We start from the raw sequence: 20,142 nt of genomic DNA, 5'->3' as shown, positions 1-20,142 counted from the left end.
GGGCAGGCGGCCCCCCCCCCCCCCCCCAAAAAAAAAATAAATAAATCAGTAAATCAATATAAGTCAGCTTCTAAAATATTGGTAGACCTGTACTTTTGAGCTCAAGCTGTTTTGTACTTTGGCACAGATTGCAGCCCTAGACTTAAAAGGAAGGGGAAGCTCTATTTTTCAAAATTCAACCACTGTATATCATAAAACTAGCCCTATTTCACACAACAAGAGCAGCCTCTGCCATCACCATAACTCCCATGAGCCTTCGGTGGATGTAATGACACGGAGGGTCAACAATAAGGAAGAAAAATTGAGTCATGAGGGAATTTGACTGGTTAAAAGGAACATGTAAGCTTTATCTAAATCTCAAGGGTAAACAATGTCCATGAGTGAGAGAAGCTTTACACGGCCACTATGGACACTATAATATGGCTTGCTACTCTTGTCCCTCTCTCAGCCTGTGGGGAATAAGCAGAACATGACACTATAGAAACTGCAATGACTGCCATCTGCAATGCAGCTAACAGATTTTGTGCAGAGAAACAGGGTCTGTAAGTTCACACTTGACTAAACCAAACTGTATGCCTCTTTGATGATAATCTATTTAACACAATGAGAATCTATTTCCATGTATAAGTATGCCCTGGAGCGCAAGTGCCTCTCTTGGCCACACCAGCAGAGGAGGGGTGGCAGCATTAGAAACAACTGTATCTTTATCCACGTTCCCATGGGCCTGACTGATGCCACATCCATCTGTCATCCTGCATCCGTTGCGCCAATTTATGACCTCACACACTGTGTGTGTGAAAGAGAGTTACGTCCTTTAAATTCCCTGTACATCCTCTTTCTCTCTCTCTGTATCTCAGCAGAGAACAACAAGCCAGTCGCCACTGCTCATCTCATTAAGCGAACAGAGGAACAAAAACATTCACGCAGACCAACACACAATAATGATTGTAGTTTAAACCTCTCTGCAGGTTAAGAGCTTGATTATAGCGCTTTGGCTGTCAAAAGCCATTTTGGCTCGCAAAAATGGTAAACATGGCAATTTGGGCTTTCTTGTTGATTTGATTCCCACTTGCTACATGGAGTGGAAGAAAAGCAGAGGGAATGAGTTGCTGCTGCACATCCACTGATCATGTGGAGATGAATGTTTAGCGCTCTAGTTGAGTGATTTTCAGTTTCTAGGTTGGACCAACAAATAAATGCATTTAAGGGATGATGCACAGTCAGCCGTTTTAACAAAATGAACCCTGACAGATCTGTGATGTGTACTGTTGACTGTATGACTCTCTGCTGGTCTAAAAGGTCTATAGGATGCACCATTCGGAAATTACTTCCTGAATTTGAAATGAGTTAGTAAACAAAATAAATAATTGCAATATGCAAAAAATTCAAAGAAATTCATATAACTGAATTTAAAAAAAATATAAAATCAAAGTCTGTCAAGACAAAAATGTTGACAGATGTGTAGAAACAACTAGGAAAGGATCTAATTGTCTGGCTCTCTGTGGTTGAGAGGGTGCGCAGGTGTTGGCAGCTTTTTACACTGATAATTTAAAAAATCACAGTTTATGCTCACAGGCTTCCTCTCTGTCACAAACACACAACTTACCAAGCCAGTACTCTCCAGTGATTTTGCCAAATCCTTCCCTGTAGGAGTCCCACTCCCTGAAGAAGTTCACAGACCCATCCTCCCTCCGCTGGATTACCTGACAAAAAGCAGAAACAGAATATTGATTAACCACAAATTTGTGTCAAAACCTTGTTAGTGGGTTGCATGATAGTAGATATTAAGTTTTTTTCTTAAACAAATTAACGTCTGAAAACAGGACAATGTTCTGTTGTGTTCACCTGTATAGCTTGATTCACACAGTAATTGTTTCTCATGGGGACGTAAGAGATTATCAGCATTTACATGGGTTAGTCTGTGATTTTATTGCCATCTGAATTCAGAATGTCTGTTTTTTTGACAAACACCAAGGTCATGTGGTAATTTAACTGACATCTGAATCCACATCTCTGAGTTTACAAGACATCAATTCAAAATTCAGTATTTAAATGCTTTTTGACCACTGATGAACATGGTAGGGTAACTGTTGCACTTCACTGTAATTTTAATGCATATTTATTACTGAAAAACAAAAACTGAAATGCTGGAAAGTATTTACAAGAACAATATTTCAGAACTGCTCTCCCACAGCGAGTGGGAGCTGTTAAGAACAAAAAAGAATGAGAAGAAAAGCACATAAACATTTGAAATGAGTCATTATTATGGCAGCTACAGGCATGCAATACAATTTTAAAATATGTATTATATAGGCCTACAATTACATACACAAAAAATATAAACCAAGCAGCTTTATGTTTACCTTATGTAAATAAGAATTTGCATACACTTATTTCTGCTATTCTCCACATTTTTAATGACATTCATAATTTTGAGAGATAAAATGCAAGACAGAAAACCATTTCAACTATAGTGCATCTATTTTCCCCTATTTTTAAGCAGGAGATTTAAATAATCAAATAATAAATCTGATATTATTAAATATGAATCTATTCTTATTATTCCAAGCATATGATATTTATTAACAGCAGACAATCATGCGACTGGCAACATGAGCAGTGCATTCTCGGGTTTGAAGGATCACAGAACTTGCTTCTCCACTGTGAATAAATCACCATTCGAATCCATGAGTTTTATCACTGAGGTGCCATGCAATTTATTTTTACATATGTCCACATGAGAAACAATTACCGTCCGAATAGGGTTTATGATGTATGTGTGTGAGTTCATGTGCTTTTGAATGAAGTAGGCCTATTGTATGATTTCAGGGCTCTTGCTCAGAGTAACTCCATGATAAGTGTGAATGACTAAACTCTCTCAGCAGAGACTGATATAAGACCTGAACAAACATAATGATGGAAGAGATCAGCATTGTGATCTGAAGGATAATATCATTTAATGGAGTATGATTTCTTGAAGTATGATATCTTGAGCTAGTCAAGACTGACACAAAAGAGTAGAACTTACAGAGCTCGTAATCTATTTGTGTATAGACACAGTCATATACTGTACAGAGCCATGCAAAAATTTGAGTTCACTTCTATTTTTTTTTTTAAATCTATATAACCAGATTGTGTCACTTTGAATAAAAAGTTAATTAAAAAAAATAACAGGAATGTCAGAATGACTCAGTAACAGGCCTGTCTCCCTTTTGCCTTAAATGACAGGAGCACTTGAACTGCATGAACTTTTGTGTATTTGTGTAAAAATCATGAAGAAAACTAAAAACAGCAACTTGAAATGTCGGATCGACATCTTATATTAGAAAAAAGCAATCCAGGTTGTTGAAGGATAAAAACATGTTTACAGTGAAGTTCATTTTGCCAGTATACAACAAGCAAAGAAGGAGGACAGCTGAATTAGAGTTCAACTTTAAGCAAGAAGGACTTTAAAGACAACGCGTAGTATTTAAATGCTTTTTGACCACTGATGAACATGGTAGGGTAACTGTTGCACTTCACTGTAATTTTAATGCATATTTATTACTGAAAAACAAAAACTGAAATGCTGGAAAGTATTTACAAGAACAATATTTCAGAACTGCTCTCCCACAGCGAGTGGGAGCTGTTAAGAACAAAAAAGAATGAGAAGAAAAGCACATAAACATTTGAAATGAGTCATTATTATGGCAGCTACAGGCATGCAATACAATTTTAAAATATGTATTATATAGGCCTACAATTACATACACAAAAAATATAAACCAAGCAGCTTTATGTTTACCTTATGTAAATAAGAATTTGCATACACTTATTTCTGCTATTCTCCACATTTTTAATGACATTCATAATTTTGAGAGATAAAATGCAAGACAGAAAACCATTTCAACTATAGTGCATCTATTTTCCCCTATTTTTAAGCAGGAGATTTAAATAATCAAATAATAAATCTGATATTATTAAATATGAATCTATTCTTATTATTCCAAGCATATGATATTTATTAACAGCAGACAATCATGCGACTGGCAACATGAGCAGTGCATTCTCGGGTTTGAAGGATCACAGAACTTGCTTCTCCACTGTGAATAAATCACCATTCGAATCCATGAGTTTTATCACTGAGGTGCCATGCAATTTATTTTTACATATGTCCACATGAGAAACAATTACCGTCCGAATAGGGTTTATGATGTATGTGTGTGAGTTCATGTGCTTTTGAATGAAGTAGGCCTATTGTATGATTTCAGGGCTCTTGCTCAGAGTAACTCCATGATAAGTGTGAATGACTAAACTCTCTCAGCAGAGACTGATATAAGACCTGAACAAACATAATGATGGAAGAGATCAGCATTGTGATCTGAAGGATAATATCATTTAATGGAGTATGATTTCTTGAAGTATGATATCTTGAGCTAGTCAAGACTGACACAAAAGAGTAGAACTTACAGAGCTCGTAATCTATTTGTGTATAGACACAGTCATATACTGTACAGAGCCATGCAAAAATTTGAGTTCACTTCTATTTTTTTTTTAAAATCTATATAACCAGATTGTGTCACTTTGAATAAAAAGTTAATTAAAAAAATAACAGGAATGTCAGAATGACTCAGTAACAGGCCTGTCTCCCTTTTGCCTTAAATGACAGGAGCACTTGAACTGCATGAACTTTTGTGTATTTGTGTAAAAATCATGAAGAAAACTAAAAACAGCAACTTGAAATGTCGGATCGACATCTTATATTAGAAAAAAGCAATCCAGGTTGTTGAAGGATAAAAACATGTTTACAGTGAAGTTCATTTTGCCAGTATACAACAAGCAAAGAAGGAGGACAGCTGAATTAGAGTTCAACTTTAAGCAAGAAGGACTTTAAAGACAACGCGTCTTAATAAAGCGCAGTAGTGGATGTGCACAGAATAAAATGTTCAAAATGTGCCAACCCATAATGAGTCTGACAAAATCGCTGACACTGGCTTTGGTTGTGGCTGTGTGAGATTTTATGTGTGTTTTTTTATGGCACAGAAGGGCATTCAGTGCAATATGGTAATCAGAAACAACACTCAGGGGTCTGTGTTTGTTCTTCTGCGTTATCTGTAATCCCTCCGGGATTACCAAATATGGATGCAAATGGCAACCACATCACTGTATGTCTGTTTATGGAAAACACATTGCGTCTAACACATTATATTTCACCTATCATAGTAAAATGTATGATCAGTTGAATTCATAAGCAGGTGGACTTTGTTTTCTGTTGAAATTCGGAAGAGAAGTGAGACGGGGAGGGAAAGGGGTCAATCCAGTACAGGATGACAGCTGTCAGTTATCTTACAGGTTTTGCTCTCTCCCGCATCACTCCCACCCTGTAGCTGCCCTAGAGGCTCCTGGGAGATCAACCCTGCCTGCACAGAACTGAGGCAGACACCACTGTCAAGGTTGAAATTACACATGCATCCACACACACATACAATCATGCCTGGGTTTTATCTTGCTTTTTTTCCACATATTTAAGGCAGGCAAGTAGTGAAGGTCAAAGGGGCATCGACCATCACTGTCTAACAACAGTGTCAGCAGAGGCACAGAATCAGACAGAGCGAGAGAGGGAGTATTAAAGGTGAAATCAGAATCGGTCGACCCCTTTCTCACTGTCCCTGTCACCTAACAACTTTCAGGAATGAAGCAATATCTCTCCAACAAATGCAGGTAAAAAAACAACAGCTTTTATTCGTAATGTTAAACCTTTACTTAAAATGTTTGTAGTTAGTTTGCCTTATTTTTAAAGGGATAGATAAAAAAACTTTGTGGAACTAAAAAAAAAAAAAAAAGTTTCAGTTGTTTTTGTCTATCCTGAAAAATCAAAAGAAATCTAAACTTTCAAGCTCCAAAAAAAAAAAAGATATAAATTTAAAATTAATTCCAAAAGGCACAATCACTTTGAATATGAACAGTTGAAATGTAATTCACTCTTAATTTAAAATTAAACAATGACCAATGCACAGATACATAAACTTATGATAAAAAATATGGCTACATAAACCTCAAATGTCACCATGCTTAATCATGTGAAGTGAGAAAAGATGTTTGCCATTACTTTGATGTTTGTGTTGCCATATTTGATGTAGTCAATGTAAATTTCATTCTGTTCTTCATGAAGAATGCACCAGTTGGGTCATATGAATTACATTTGATCCTTTTTGGAGCTTGAAAGATTTGTATTAACAGTAATATGCACAAACTTATTTAAAATTATGTTATTAGAGATGAGTGGGTCCTGTAAATGTAGGACAATAAACATGAATGTAATTTCACGCACAGCTATTAATAATAATTCACTCTACACATATGAGGAAAATGTTAGTTTGTAGTCTCCATCTATTATTAAGGTGGGAAAAAAGTCACAGGATTCCTCAATGAGCTGTTTCATGTCATTCACACAATTAAAAGACTTGCTGTCACCTCATATAATATTAGCCTCTTGACACCCGGTGTTTACAGTAATTGATCCGAAACCCTTACAGTGCAGTGATCTGTGAATCTTGCCCTGTGGTCTTTGTGTCATGACTGTGCCATTTCAACGCAAACGACAAGCTGCACCCAAAATGTCAGTCGCTGCCGACCAGACTAATTAAAAATTCTCTTTTAATTAAAGTCCTCACCGAAGGATTATAGCAGCTGAGGGCATTGCTGTGGTGGTGTCTGCTCCGTGTGGTTCTTTAGTACAGAGCCTTTCTGAAATCAATATAATTTTCTTGCACATGATAAAAAAGCAAAAATGATTTGTCCTCGCTCAAGGAGGGCTCTGTTGTGTTTGCTTATAGCAAGTCAGTTCCTGAAGTGCTACTTGACATTTGATGTCACTTGGGTTATGGCTTTTACATTCCTCAGAGAATAAAAATGAAAAATGAAGTCTGCATTATTAAAGTTTTGACTTTAATCCATTCATTAAATATCCAGAAGACCCATACAATTATAATTTGTGTGATTAAAAAAAGGTGAATTATTATTTAGTTTTCATTAATAGCTGTGTCCAATAAAACTGAACTTTCGATAATGTTCCTGGTCTTACATTTAACCTAGAGATTCACTCATCTTTAATAAAAATAATTGAAATATGGGCTCTGTTCTTACTGGGCTGTCAGTAAGAGGGAGGAAAATGAAGTCACTTTTTATCAGTTTGAACTATTCGTTCATCTTGAATTCCTCACACTTCCATCTGTCGATGTTACTTATCTTCACAGTTATTGTAGACCAGTAATCAGTCTCACTTGAATTGTGAGAATCCAGCTTACATATTGCATTCACTTGTAAATCCTGTATTCCTAAAACAACAGGATTTCAAAACAAAATAACAAAATCAATAAAAAACATTATTTATAACTTAGACTTGTATGTTAGGTTAAGTGGTTAAACCTGTAGATACATGGTTCAAATTTAATACAAAATATATAGGGGCACTTTCTGATCCCCAAACGTAAATAAATCATTCTCAATGTGATGAACAGTTCCTCTTCAGGAACTCGAGCTGTGTCGGAGGATGCTTCGGAGGATGCTTCGGGAACGCCCTTCAGCGTGACTGGCTCTGAACCTCGTGTGTGATCAGACGATAATGAGACGTCACAGGCGGGTGACGTAATCACCAGGAAGCTATAAAAGCACGTGCGGTGAGACTAGCGTCAGCTTTTTGTCATTCAGCAAGCGCTCTGTGTGTGTCTGTCTGATATCTGTTTGTGAGTCTTATTTAGTGTTGTCTGTCACGAATCTAAAAACAAGACAAAACCAGACACCTAAGGCAAGGGCAGGCTGTGTGTTCCTCCCTGCCCGCGTTACTTTATGGGTGGGTATACACACAGTTTTTTTACTGTCTTCCTGGGAGCAAGCACACTCTCAAAAAAAAAAAAAAAGAAGCTGATGGCCTGTTTTGGTAGCGTTTATTACTGCCTTGCTTCGCTCACAGAGGGCTCTCTTTGAGGAGAGAGCCTTCACTAGCGTTCCTCGCGGTGCCGGCCCCGTTTTTGCAGAGGAGGAGCGGCGGCTGTGCTCGTGGGTTTCGCATATGGATCCGGTGGAGGGAATGTTGGGCGGAGCAGTCCCAACCTACCGTGTTCCGGCCCTTCATTCTGGGGGCCTCACTTCTTGTACTCCGCAGAGTCTAGAGTCAGAGTGGCGCTCCCAGGCCGAAGGCTTCTAGTGGAAGGCGGTTCTGCGGACCGTCATTCTCGCTGGATAGTCTTCATCGTAAACGTCCTGACTCCTAAGGCCAGCTCCCTCTGGGGAAGAACGGTGTACACCGCATTACACGGTGCCCGTCTCTCCTCAGTGCCCTCAGGAGATCGATCTGCCAACCCTGCCGGTGTTCCAGGGCGCAGCGGTCTCTGGCGAGCGCTTCTCTCAGTTACCGCCCGGAAACATAGCGGTACTAAGAGGCTCGCTACCTCTACGGAGGTCTCTAGAGCAGCTAGTACGGTCGTCCCCTGGACGGACGCATCCCTCACCGGTCAGGGTGCGGTCATGAGTGGCCACCCTGCCCGCGGTCTGTGGAGTGGTCGCCATCTGACATGGCATATAAACTGCCTGAAGATGCTGGCTGTGCTTCGTGCACTAAGACACTTCCTCCCAGACCTAAGAGGTCACCATGTGCTGGTGCGCACCGACAACACAGCGGTGTTCTCTTACATCAACCACCAGGGAGGTCTGCGCTCACGCCGTTTGTACAAACTAGTGTACCAGATCCTTGTGTGGTCCCAGGGCAAACTTCTCTCGCTGAGAGCAGTTTACATGCCTGGGCATCTCAATTTTGGAGCAGACATCCTGTTGAGGCAGGGGCCGAGGCCCGGGGAGTGGATTCTTCACCCCATGGTGGTGGAGCAGATATGGAGAGTTTTTGGCCAGGCCCAGGTGGACCTGTTTGCGACTCAGATGATATCGCACTGTCCCCTCTGGTTCTCTCTGAGTCATCCAGCTCCACAGCTCCTGATTTCTCTCCTCGACGGCACTCCAGGGGAGATTCCCGTCAGGAGAGATCTTCTGTCACAGGCGGGGGTACGATCATCCACCCCCGCCCGGAGCTGTGGAAGTTGCCGGTGTGGTCCCTGAGGGGGCACAACTCATAGCTTCCGGTCTCTCAACCGAGGTTGTTGAGACCATCCTCCAATCCAGAGCTCCTCAACGAGGAAACTGTACGCCTTGAAGTGGAAACTTTTCACTTCTGGGTGCGGAGACCGCCAGCTCGACCCAGTTAACTGCCCGGTTGGTACAGTGCTGGAGTTCTTGCAGGCCCATTTCTCTGTAGGGTTGACCCACTCCACCCTGAAGGTCTACGTGGCGGCTATTGCGGCCTACCACGCCCCTCTTGGTGACCAGTCAGTGGGCAGACACCCCCTAGTTACACGTTTCCTCCGCGGTGCGCTGAGGCTGAGGCCTCCGGTACGATCTCGTGTCCCCACGTGGGATCTGGCTGTGGTGCTAGAAGCTCTCTGTAGGCCTCCCTTTGAGCCTATCGAGGAGATCTCTGATCGCCACCTTACTATCAAGACTACCTTCCTTCTGGCGATATCTTCTCTCAAGAGAGTTGGGGATCTGCAGGCCCTTTCAGTGGTCCCTTCTTATCTTGACTTTGTGCCCGGTCTGGCCAAAGTGTTTCTGTACCCTCGAGCGGGGTATGTTCCTAAGGTCCCCTCCTCTACACCACGACCTGTTGTGCTCCAGGCCCTCAGTCCTCGTCCCTTCGGGGATCCAGACCAGCAGAAGCTTAACTGTATATGTCCAGTGCGAGCACTGGACGCATACGTCCACAGAGCTGCCCTGTGGAGAAGGGCGGACCAACTGCTCGTATGCTATGGTTCCCCTAAGAGAGGTCTTCCAGCTACAAAACAGACCCATAGTAGATGCCAGTTCTATTGCCTATGAGTCCTCTGATCTCCCTTCACCTCTTGGGGTCAAGGCTCACTCTACCAGAAGTGTGGCAGCCTCTAAGGCCTTCTTGGCAGGTGTCTCGATGCAGGACATCTGCGACGCTGAGGGATGGTCCACGCCCCTAACCTTCGTCAGGTTCTATGGCCTAGACATGCGAGCCACTCCTGGCTCCTCTGTTCTCGCGCCTTAGCTGTGCACGCTTCCACACTAGGCGAGATTTGAAAGTCTGGCGGCGTGGGCATTCTCGTTCCCGAAGCGTCCTCTGACGCAGCTTGAGTTCCTGAAGAGGAACATCTCAGGTTACGTATGTAACCATGGTTCCTCGAGGGAATGAGACGCTGCGTCTCGGGGCCATACTTTCGGCATCTCTGCCAGCGCTTGCTTCACTCCTAGAAGCTGACGCTGGTCTCACCACACGTGCTTTTATAGCTTCCTGCCCATGACGTCTCGCCCATCTATTGGGCTGATTACACACGAGGTTCAGAAGCGTCCTTCGACGCAGCGTCTCGTTCTCTCAAGGAACCATGGTTACATACGTAACCTGAGACGGTTACCTATCTCTACTCTTCTAGAAGACCTGTGTGAATTTTAAAAATCAGCTTGAGATTAGTAGGTTATAAATCATTTAAAAAATGACTCAGAAAAACATTATTCTGACATAATTTGTTTAGCAAATGCCACTTGATTTCATATTTAATCTAATGCAGTGACATTCAGACTTTCAGTATTTTTGGGCCACTCTAAGATACATTTCTTTTTTTTTTGGAAAAATTTATTTATTTTAAAGTTTAGTGAATCTTATCATAATGCCCTCCTGAAAATGTGTGTGTAGATTTTACCTCAAGTTCAAGAGCAAATGGCTAGTCAAAAGACAGCACAAGGCATTTTGATTTATCGATGTCTCTAACATTGGATTACAAACTGATTTCTACAGACTTTGGCCTTCATCAGCCTACCGCCAGAAAGATTACAGATAAAACATATTCAGCACTGCTGCTTCTCTCCCTAGGAAATGGAGCCTTACAAAGCTTCACTGCAGAGTACTTAAACAAGTGACAAAGAACCCTTGGGTGACAGCAGAGAAACACAAGATATCTCTGTTGCCGTTCACTTGCACAATGAGCAAGATTGTTCCTGAGAGATGTTCCTCTCTCAGGTCTTGGATGGCTAGTGGTCAATAAGAGATCAGTGTGTTTGTCAATCTGTCAATGAGACAGTCAATTCATGTGTCTCCAAAAACAGCTTTGTGTGCATTTAACTGCCAGGATAGTGTCAGCTGAAGGAACTTAACAGACATCTGCTTAAGCTCCCACTGCATTTGACTGGTTTAATCCTACACTGACTACAACAGAAGCAGCCATGAAATTGACCTACATTGGCCCCAAAAAGCATTTGGACACTTATGCTACACTTATTTATTGCATTAGATAGAAATATCACTCCAAGTGGCATTTGGGGGGAAAAAGGTTGCTAAAAATATTTGACAACCAGAAAATACTTTTAAAATGTATGCTTGTAGTGTCATGCCCATCAAAATTGAAAATGCACAGTGATCTGTCAAGTTCAAAGCACCACACATGAAATGAGAACAAGAAACAAGCCATGTAAAACAAAAAACACAAGTAATAAAATAGATATCATGGCCACAAATTAAGAATTTCTTCCCACAATGTATTAATTTGAGGCCACAATTTGTTCCCTAAATTTTTCAAACTGTAGCTATGTTGTACTAATTCATTCCCTCGTCCTATTATAATGATGTCAAATCATATACAACTCCACAAATTAGTACAACATGGCCATTATTAACCTAAAAAGAGAGAAATAGTTAAGTCATGGGTACTCATTTTTTTAAATTGTAGCCACATTGTCTATTTTTCCCCTATGCATGTCAAGTGCAGGGCTTCGTAGTCAATCAATCAATCAATCAATCAATCAATCAATCAATCAATCAATCAATCAATTAATCAATCAATCAATCAATCGCTTAATGTGACTAACAGGGTTGTGAAATAAGTATGCCTTTTAATTCAGTTCCTGAATTTGACTTACATTTGAACTGAGGCAGCATAGATAATGGAAAATTGCAATTTAAATTTGAATGTGAAGAGGCAGAATTAAAATGGAAAGATAAATAGGTTTAAAAATGCCACAGAGGGAGCCAGGACGGTGGATGATGCCCCTGGTTTGTAATTAGATGACCATTATAACGAAATAATCCCCCTGATCTCCCTGCCGGGGCTTATTTCCAGATGATCACACCTGACTGTACATTATCCCCTACATCACTATAAGTGTGTGGAGACCTCAACACACCAAAACATGAGCGGATAAGCTTAAACCAGCTTTCCGGTTTTCCACACTACGCCATGATCAGTGTTAACTGCTTGGCAGTGAGGCTGACTGCATCACAAGGGCAAGATCCCATGCCTACAAGACACTCAAAACAGATGTCAGGTTTTAATCAGGATGGCAGCAGTCATCGCCTCTAACGACTCATGCTATCATGGCAAGAGAGAGATAGATTCAGACGGATACAAAAGGAGAATAAATGAATGCGGCAAGAAAATGATGGCTGTAGAGATACAGCTTAATGTTTCTCTGACACGATCACATTCACAGGGAGGTGTGAGAACGCAGCCAGCAGGGATGGGAACATATGCTGTTTCAGCACACTTATGAAGCTGGGTCTTTAAAGCCACTCTTTTGTTCTCAGCCTGCTTACTCCTTTTTCCTTGTTACCATTCTCTGTTGTCAATTCTTATGTTTATCTCTCTCCCTCTGTTCTCCTTAACCATCTTTCTTTTCCTGCTCTGGACAGGGGAATTACTGGATTAGTATGGAGTGATCAATTGGGAGAGACAGAATCATGTTTGATGTTTAATCTGAAGATTTAGAGACTGTTATTGGCCATCATTACCATGGATATTTCACAGCAAAATAGAGAACATGTGTGTGTGAGAGAGGTAGTGTACCGGAGCCTGATTCAGTAACACTTTACCATAAGGTTGCATACATTAACATTAGTTAATGCAATAATTAAAGTGACCTTGATTAAAGGTCATTTCTACATATACAAATACATTTGTATATATTAACAGTAAAAATTGTAGTAGTTAACCTTAAATTATGCATTATGAACTAACTAGACTATGACTGGAAAATAGTAGGCTATATTTATAAATTAGAGTTAACTGTTTTATAGTTAACATGAAACATCGTTTACATTATTAATTAATCCCAATGTTAATTTATACACATACTAAGATTAATAAATGCTGTAAATTAATAATAATTAATAATAACAACAATAATAATAATAGTTAACATAAACAGTTAATAATTAAAAATAAAAAGGTAGGCTATATGTGACCCTGGACCACAAAACTATTCATAAGAGTTAATTTGTAAGGATAGGACAATATTTGGCAGAGATACAACTATTTGAAAATCTGGAATCTGAGGGTGCAAAAAAATCTAAATATTGAGAAAATCGCCTTTAAAGCTGTCCAAATGAAGTTCTTAGCAATGCATATTACTAATTAAAAATTAAGTTCCCCTTCAGGAACTCGAGCTGAGTTCCTGAAGGTTTTTTTATTTTATTTTTTATGATGAAGTCAAGTAGCTTCGAAAGAGATGAGTTTTCAGCTGTCGCTTGAAAATTGTCAGGGATTCAGCATTCCGGATAGGGGTGGAAAAATCATTCCACCAGCCAGGAGTGGTGAACGACAATGTTCTGGAAAGTGATTTTGAGCCTCTCTGTGATGGTACCACGAGGCGTCGCTCACTAGCGGATCTCAGACTTCTGAAGGGGATGTAAATTCGTAGTAGTGAGTGGAAGTAGGCGGGTGCTGAGCCTGTGGCTGTTCTATATGCAAGCATCAATGTCTTGAACTTGATTCGGGCCGCAACCGGTAGCCAGTGCAAGGAGATAAAGAGAGGTGTAACATGGGCTCTTTTGGGCTCGTTGAAGACCAGTCGTGCCGCTGCATTCTGAGTCATTTGTAGAGGTTTGATTGTGCTTGATGGGAGTCCAGCCAGAAGAGCATTGCAGTAGTCCAGCCTAGAGATGACAAGGGCCTGGACAAGAAGTTGTGCAGCATGCTCCGTTAGAAAGGACCTGATCTTTCTGATGTTGTGCAATGCAAACCTGCAAGATCGAGCGGTCTTTGCAATGTGGTCTTTGAAGGTCAACTGGTTATCAAAAGTTACACCAAGATTTCTGACCGAAGTTGATGGGGTAATTGTAGAAGAACCTAGCTGGATGGAAAAATCATACTGTAGAGTTGGAGTGGCAGGGAAGACAAGAAGCTCAGTCTTTGCCAGGTTGAGCTGTAAGTGATATTCTTTCATCCATGCCGAGATGTCTGCCAGGCAGCCTGAGATCCGTGCAGCTACCGTTGGATCATCTGGTTGAAACGAGAGATAGAGCTGTGTGTCATCAGCATAGCAATGGTAGGAGAAGCCATGTGCCTGTATGATGGGACCCAGTGATGTTGTGTATATGGAGAAGAGGAGGGGTCCAAGAACTGATCCCTGAGGAACCCCAGTGACAAGTTGATGTGCTTTGGATACCTCCCCTCCCCAAGACACATTTAGACAGATTTATTTAATAAATCTATTGATTTGAAATCCCTTTTGACTACTGTACATTTTTGACAATATAGACATTAGTTATGTGGTGACTGCATCCATTTCAGGAGTGTAATAACTGTTTTTCCCAAATACTTAATTTATAGTAGCTGAAAGTATTTAAAAATGGAACGGATGTATTGTTATAGATCAGGGGTGCATCCTGTTCCTGAGATCTACCTTCCTACAGAGTTCAGTTCCAACCCTGATTAAACAAACCTGTTTGTAATTATCAAGTGCTCCTTCAGATCCTAATTAGTTGGTTCAGTTGTGTTTGATCAGGACCATGTTGGGCACCCCTGTTGTAGATTAGTAGTGTGGGCTAAGTGTGGGCTGCACGTGCAGGTCCAGCACTAAGGGGCAAACGTTTTGCCAATGAGAAAAATCTCAGAGGTCCTGTGCTGGCAGCCCACTGGGGGCCCTTAGGCTAGCCCTAAGTGGGCCCATAAAGGGCCAGTGCAGGGTTGGGCAAGCTGCCTATGCAATGCCCCCTTTGAACCCATAGAAGAAGTTTCGGTCAAGTTGCTCAGGCTCAAGACCATCTTTCTCTTCGCTATTTCCTCACTAAAAAGGATTGGGGATCTTCAGGCACTTTCTGTTTCGTGCCTGGAATTTGCTCCAGGCATGGTTAGGGCATTCCTTTACCGTACTTAAGGCATTCTGTCCTCCTCCGTACCAGGAAGTAGGCCAAGAAAGGCTTAATCTGCTCTGTCCAGTTCGAGCACTGGACGCTTACGCACACAGAGTTGCCCCGTGGTGTAAGGCAGATCAGCTTTTTGTTTATTTTGGTCCGCCAAAGAAGGGATTTCCGGCGACCAAGCAGACTATGAGTAGGTGGGTGGTCGAAGCCATCTCACTAGCCTACAAGTCCTCTGGCCTCCTGTCATCTATGGGGGTCGGAGCGCACTCGACCAGGAGTATGGCGGCGTCCAAGGCTTTCAGCTTGGGTGTGGCCTCGGTCTTCAACCAGAGGTCTGCAGTGGTACTGATCACAAATAATTGTAATGTGTTTTTTATTATTTATTAGCTCTAAAAAGGGGAATATTTATGACGAATTATAACTGGTTATGATTCATAATAAATATTTAGATTATATCTTCGAATTAACTGCAGCAGAATCAATATTACAATTATTTGATCTGTCTGTCCACCGAGCAGATAATATAATCATTCATCAATTCAAGGAATGTTTATTTTTCTGGCCACGCAACAATAAACTGTCCTTCTTTGTCAAGTGCTCGCATTAATTTAGCAAATGTAGCAAGGGTTCAAACATTCATTGACTTCCAACTGTGAGCAGCAAACAGACAATCCGTTGTGAATATAAGGGATTTAATAAATGAAACTATATCTAACATATAACTAACTAAAACATATATACACAGAATGAAACAAAGTAAGGAAAAGAGAGAGAATAGAAAAAGAATGGCAGTATTTCACATCACTTAACCACAACCTTTGAAAATCATCAGAGAATCCAAAAATCACCTTAAAAGGGACTGAAACTTAAACACGCATCTAGATAATTTCAAGCGGTTACTTGCATTGGTTTCGATTGCTGAAGAAGAGTCCGGATGCGGTAGATAACGGAGGTCTTTTGATGAGTTCGTGAGGAGTCAGCTGGAAGTTTTTACTTCTGGTTCTTCTGAAGAAGGAAAAGTCCACAGCGACCAACGTTACTTGAAGATAAAAACTGCCGGGAAATAAAACTCAAGAGGAAGATCTTGAGAGTCTTGAAAGGTGTTGTCTCAAACGAAGAAAGAGTTTCTGAGCAAAGTTTATTCCGGGCTAATCGCTTTTGAGAATTCCTATTCTGTGTGGACTGGCCAATGAGAGGCATGGATTTTGAGCGGGAGAAACTTTCTTTGTCTCTTGTTTATGGCTCATTTGCATGTTTTATGGCAGGGCTGGAATTTCCGTAGTTTTAACCCAAAATATCGTACGAGTCATATGATGCGTTTCACAATCACATACTGTACGTCATTGTCCGAGGAATGAAAAACAGGTAACATTGATACCAAGAGATGCAAATGTCAAAAGGCTAAAAGGGGTCTCTTAAGCCATAAACAGTCCAACGCTCATGCATGATCCTACGCAGACGCTACAAATGTATTGTTGGGTATAACTACCCCAGCGACTTAAGACTGGTTTTGTGGTTCAGGGACACATATTTAAAAATGTTACAACATTTAAACTTGCTATACATTAAAAAAAGTAAAAACACCACTGTTCATTGTTTGTTCATGGTGCTTAATACATCCCCTAATATTTATATATTGTATTATTATTGTAAAATGTTATGCTTGATTCCATTTCTTGGAGAGGTGTTTTTATGTGTGTACTCCCAAACAGGACAAAATGTTTCATTTAACAGCTTACACCACACATATACAGTACACTTATCTACCATTAAAGATGGTCATTTCCAAAAGGTCAAATCTGCACAATCTTTTTCAGTTAAAAATAATACAATAAATCAATGGTCTGACAATTCTCTCCTGCTATGCTTTATTTTCTATGTCCATATGTCTCAATTTCTCTGTGTCTAGAATTCTAACCCATCCTTTCATCTCAAAACCTAATTGCATAACATAAATCCTACACCGCATAGCATGTTACCAAAATAGAGGCTTACTTTATCCAATCACAGCTACAAACCCGTGGCACAGCCTCACCCTGCAAAGAAAAACACACATTTGGAAATGTACAACCGAGCTATGAAACACGAATGAGCAATAAGAAACAGTCATTGGAAACCATTTTTTTCCAGAAAGAGAAGAAGAACAAGTTGCCCCCTCCCCACCCAGTGAGTCCACATATTGAGTTTCAATCTAAAACTTTTACATTTCAGGTCTTAGTGCTTTTTTAATATTTCAGAGAGGAGTTGTGGGTACTTTTGATAAAAGCACCATTTGATAATGCCGGATCACGTAGCACTCTAATAGATCTGCTCCCATAAATGATTTATAGAGTGCTCATTTTTAGTCCACTCCTTTTAGCAGATAAAATAATAATAGTGGAATACATTATCTCAGGGCAGAGTGCGGGTCAGGAACGGAATACAGAATATCGCCACCACAGGTGATAATGTGCGTGAGCTTGTGTGGTTTTTGTGCATGCATGAATGCATAGATGTGTGCTTGCACGTGTGAGAGAAATGGTAACAGAGGGAGAACGAAACAGCCACACAGAATGAGCCTGTAATGCATGATCAAGTCAAAAGAAAATATGTAAAACATCTTTCTTGAATGACACTTCTATTCTTTCATCTGTCAAAGCCTTAACCTTTTGAGCGGTACGGTCCCAAACATGGAATTCTTATGTCCGTGCCCCTGGGAGTACGGTCCCACATATGGGATTTAGAACGTTCGGTGATATCACATAACTGCCAAATTCAAACTGTGATTCCCTGCGTTGGCTGGCGCTGAGCCAGAGACAAACTCGCTCTGCACTTGTCATATAATAAAAACTAAGTGGTTTTAACCCCATAATGCTTATTTTAGGTTTCAGACATTTAAATACACATAAGTACTAGTAAAACAATACATTTAGAGTTTGTAAAATACACACAGATGTCTATGGAAGCAGCAATAACAATCCATTCAAATTGTATTTGCCGATGTGTTTTATTCTTATCAGATACACATAATGTAAGCAACTATAAAGTTCACTCTATTCTTCTCCCAGTTCACCAGCCACTTACTTGCATGTATTTAGGGAGAAATTGATTAATTTAAGTGCAGTAAATCTGACTGACAGGACTCTCTGAACTGCAGCGCGAATAAACATGGCGGCGCCCATCTCACGGTATAGATCAAGATCAAGATAATTTAGAAAGGTTTTTAAAAGACAAAACACACTCATTGACACATATTTGTGAATCGGAATATCAGATTGTTCATGACATGGTAAGGAAGTTTGTGAATATTTTGAATGAAAAAGGTAAAACTAAATAAAAGCGATCCATCTGTCATACAGTGTTATTGTGGCCGCGGTGTGTCACTTGACAAGCACGACGCGTCGCCATGGAAACAGTAAGGAGAAACATTCTAAAATAATGGTCGCCCTAAAAAAAACTCACTCTGTGTCAGACCCTGTTCCGTGTTTGGTTCCCAGCTGTGTTTAGTTAATTATCCTCGTTCCCCTGTGTGATTAAGTTCTAGTCTGTTCAGTCTGTCTCGGTCGGGTCTTAAACGTTGATGTTGTGCTACATGTTGTGTTCCTGCCTGCCGTGTGTCTCCCCTTCTGAAGTTCATTAAAATCTCCTTGTTAATGTACTCCATGTCTCCTCATTCCTTGCTCCTCCTGTAGGCAACCGTGACAGAAGACCCGACCGCAAACAGAAAGTAAGCGGCGCCCTTTCTCCCCGTTTTGTTTCTGGTTTTTGAAAGTTTTTTTTTCTTGTTTTTCTCCCCCGCGATCATGGAAATTGCTGCTCGTTACTCTGCCTTAGCTGGGCAACCGTGACAGAAGACCCGACCGCAAACAGAAAGTAAGCGGCGCCCTTTCTCCCCGTTTTGTTTCTGGTTTTTGAAAGTTTTTTTTTCTTGTTTTTCTCCCCCGCGATCATGGAAATTGCTGCTCGTTACTCTGCCTTAGCCCGCAGAGATCTTCCCTTTGTGGAGTACACTTGGGAATTCTGCGGGCTCGGAAGACCCGACCGCAAACAGAAAGTAAGCGGCGCCCTTTCTCCCCGTTTTGTTTCTGGTTTTTGAAAGTTTTTTTTTCTTGTTTTTCTCCCCCGCGATCATGGAAATTGCTGCTCGTTACTCTGCCTTAGCTGCACTTGGGAATTCTGCGGGCTCGCCGCAGCGACAGCGTTGGATGACGCTACCATCAACTCATTGTTCTGGCTCGGAGCTAATTACCATTGCCCCGTGGACCTTCCAGACACCACAGAACTAAGCTGGAGGAAAGGGATCCTCCAGTGTCTGGAGAGCATCTGGCCCCGATCCAGAACCAGCCCACCGTCAAGCCCACACGCAGTATTCTCAAGTCCGCCAGCCATTCCCAAGTCAAGCCCGCCAGCCATTCCCGAGTCAAGTCAGCCGGCTGCGGCACTCTCCAGCCTGCCGGCCATAGCTCGCTCAAGCACGCCGGCCGTTCCTCAGTCAAGCCCGCCGGCCGCCGCTGACCCAAGCCCGCCGGTCGCCCTATTCACCTGTAATCAGAAGAGGAGGAATAGGAGAAATGGACATCTCAGGGCCCTCTTCCTCACACGAGTGCGCCCCCCAGTGCTTGCTCCAGTGTCGGCTCCAGCCCCAGAGCTCACTCCAGAGTCGGCTCCAGCCCCAGAGCTCGCTCCAGTGTCGGCTCAAGCCCCAGAGCTCACTCCAGTGTCGGCTCGAGCCCCAGAGCTTGCTTCAGTGTCTAATCGCGCCCCAGAGCTCACTACAGTGTCAGCTCCAGCCCCTGAGTTTAGCCAAAAGAGGGATCCTGTTCCTGAGTTTAGCCCACGGAGGGCTCCAGTCCCAGAGTTTAGCCCAGAGAAGGTTCCAGTCCCCAAGTCAAGTCCAGGGAGGGCCACAGTTCCCGAGTTAGGCATACGGAGGGCCTCTAAAGACGATATTCTCCCCACGATATTCTCTTTTTTTTTGGGGG

The 20,142-nt window shown here is 41.6% G+C and overlaps 1 protein-coding gene across 1 annotated transcript in view; it reads right to left on the bottom strand.

Annotated features, from left to right (window-relative positions):
• The window catches only part of LOC107596897 (fibrinogen C domain-containing protein 1-like), a 123,395-nt gene that overhangs the window by 14,463 nt on the left and 88,790 nt on the right, over window positions 1-20,142 (bottom strand). The window contains exon 5 of the mRNA XM_016287756.1: window positions 1,607-1,703. Coding sequence (XP_016143242.1) covers window positions 1,607-1,703 — 97 coding nt within the window. The remainder of the gene's footprint in view (window positions 1-1,606; window positions 1,704-20,142) is intronic.

This window comes from Sinocyclocheilus grahami, unplaced genomic scaffold (assembly GCF_001515645.1).
Source record: "Sinocyclocheilus grahami isolate Dianchi unplaced genomic scaffold, SAMN03320097.WGS_v1.1 scaffold12.1, whole genome shotgun sequence".
NCBI classification, from domain to species: Eukaryota; Metazoa; Chordata; class Actinopteri; order Cypriniformes; family Cyprinidae; genus Sinocyclocheilus; species Sinocyclocheilus grahami.
Note: the sequence above shows the minus strand (reverse complement) of the source record. Positions and strands in the feature narration are given on the sequence as shown.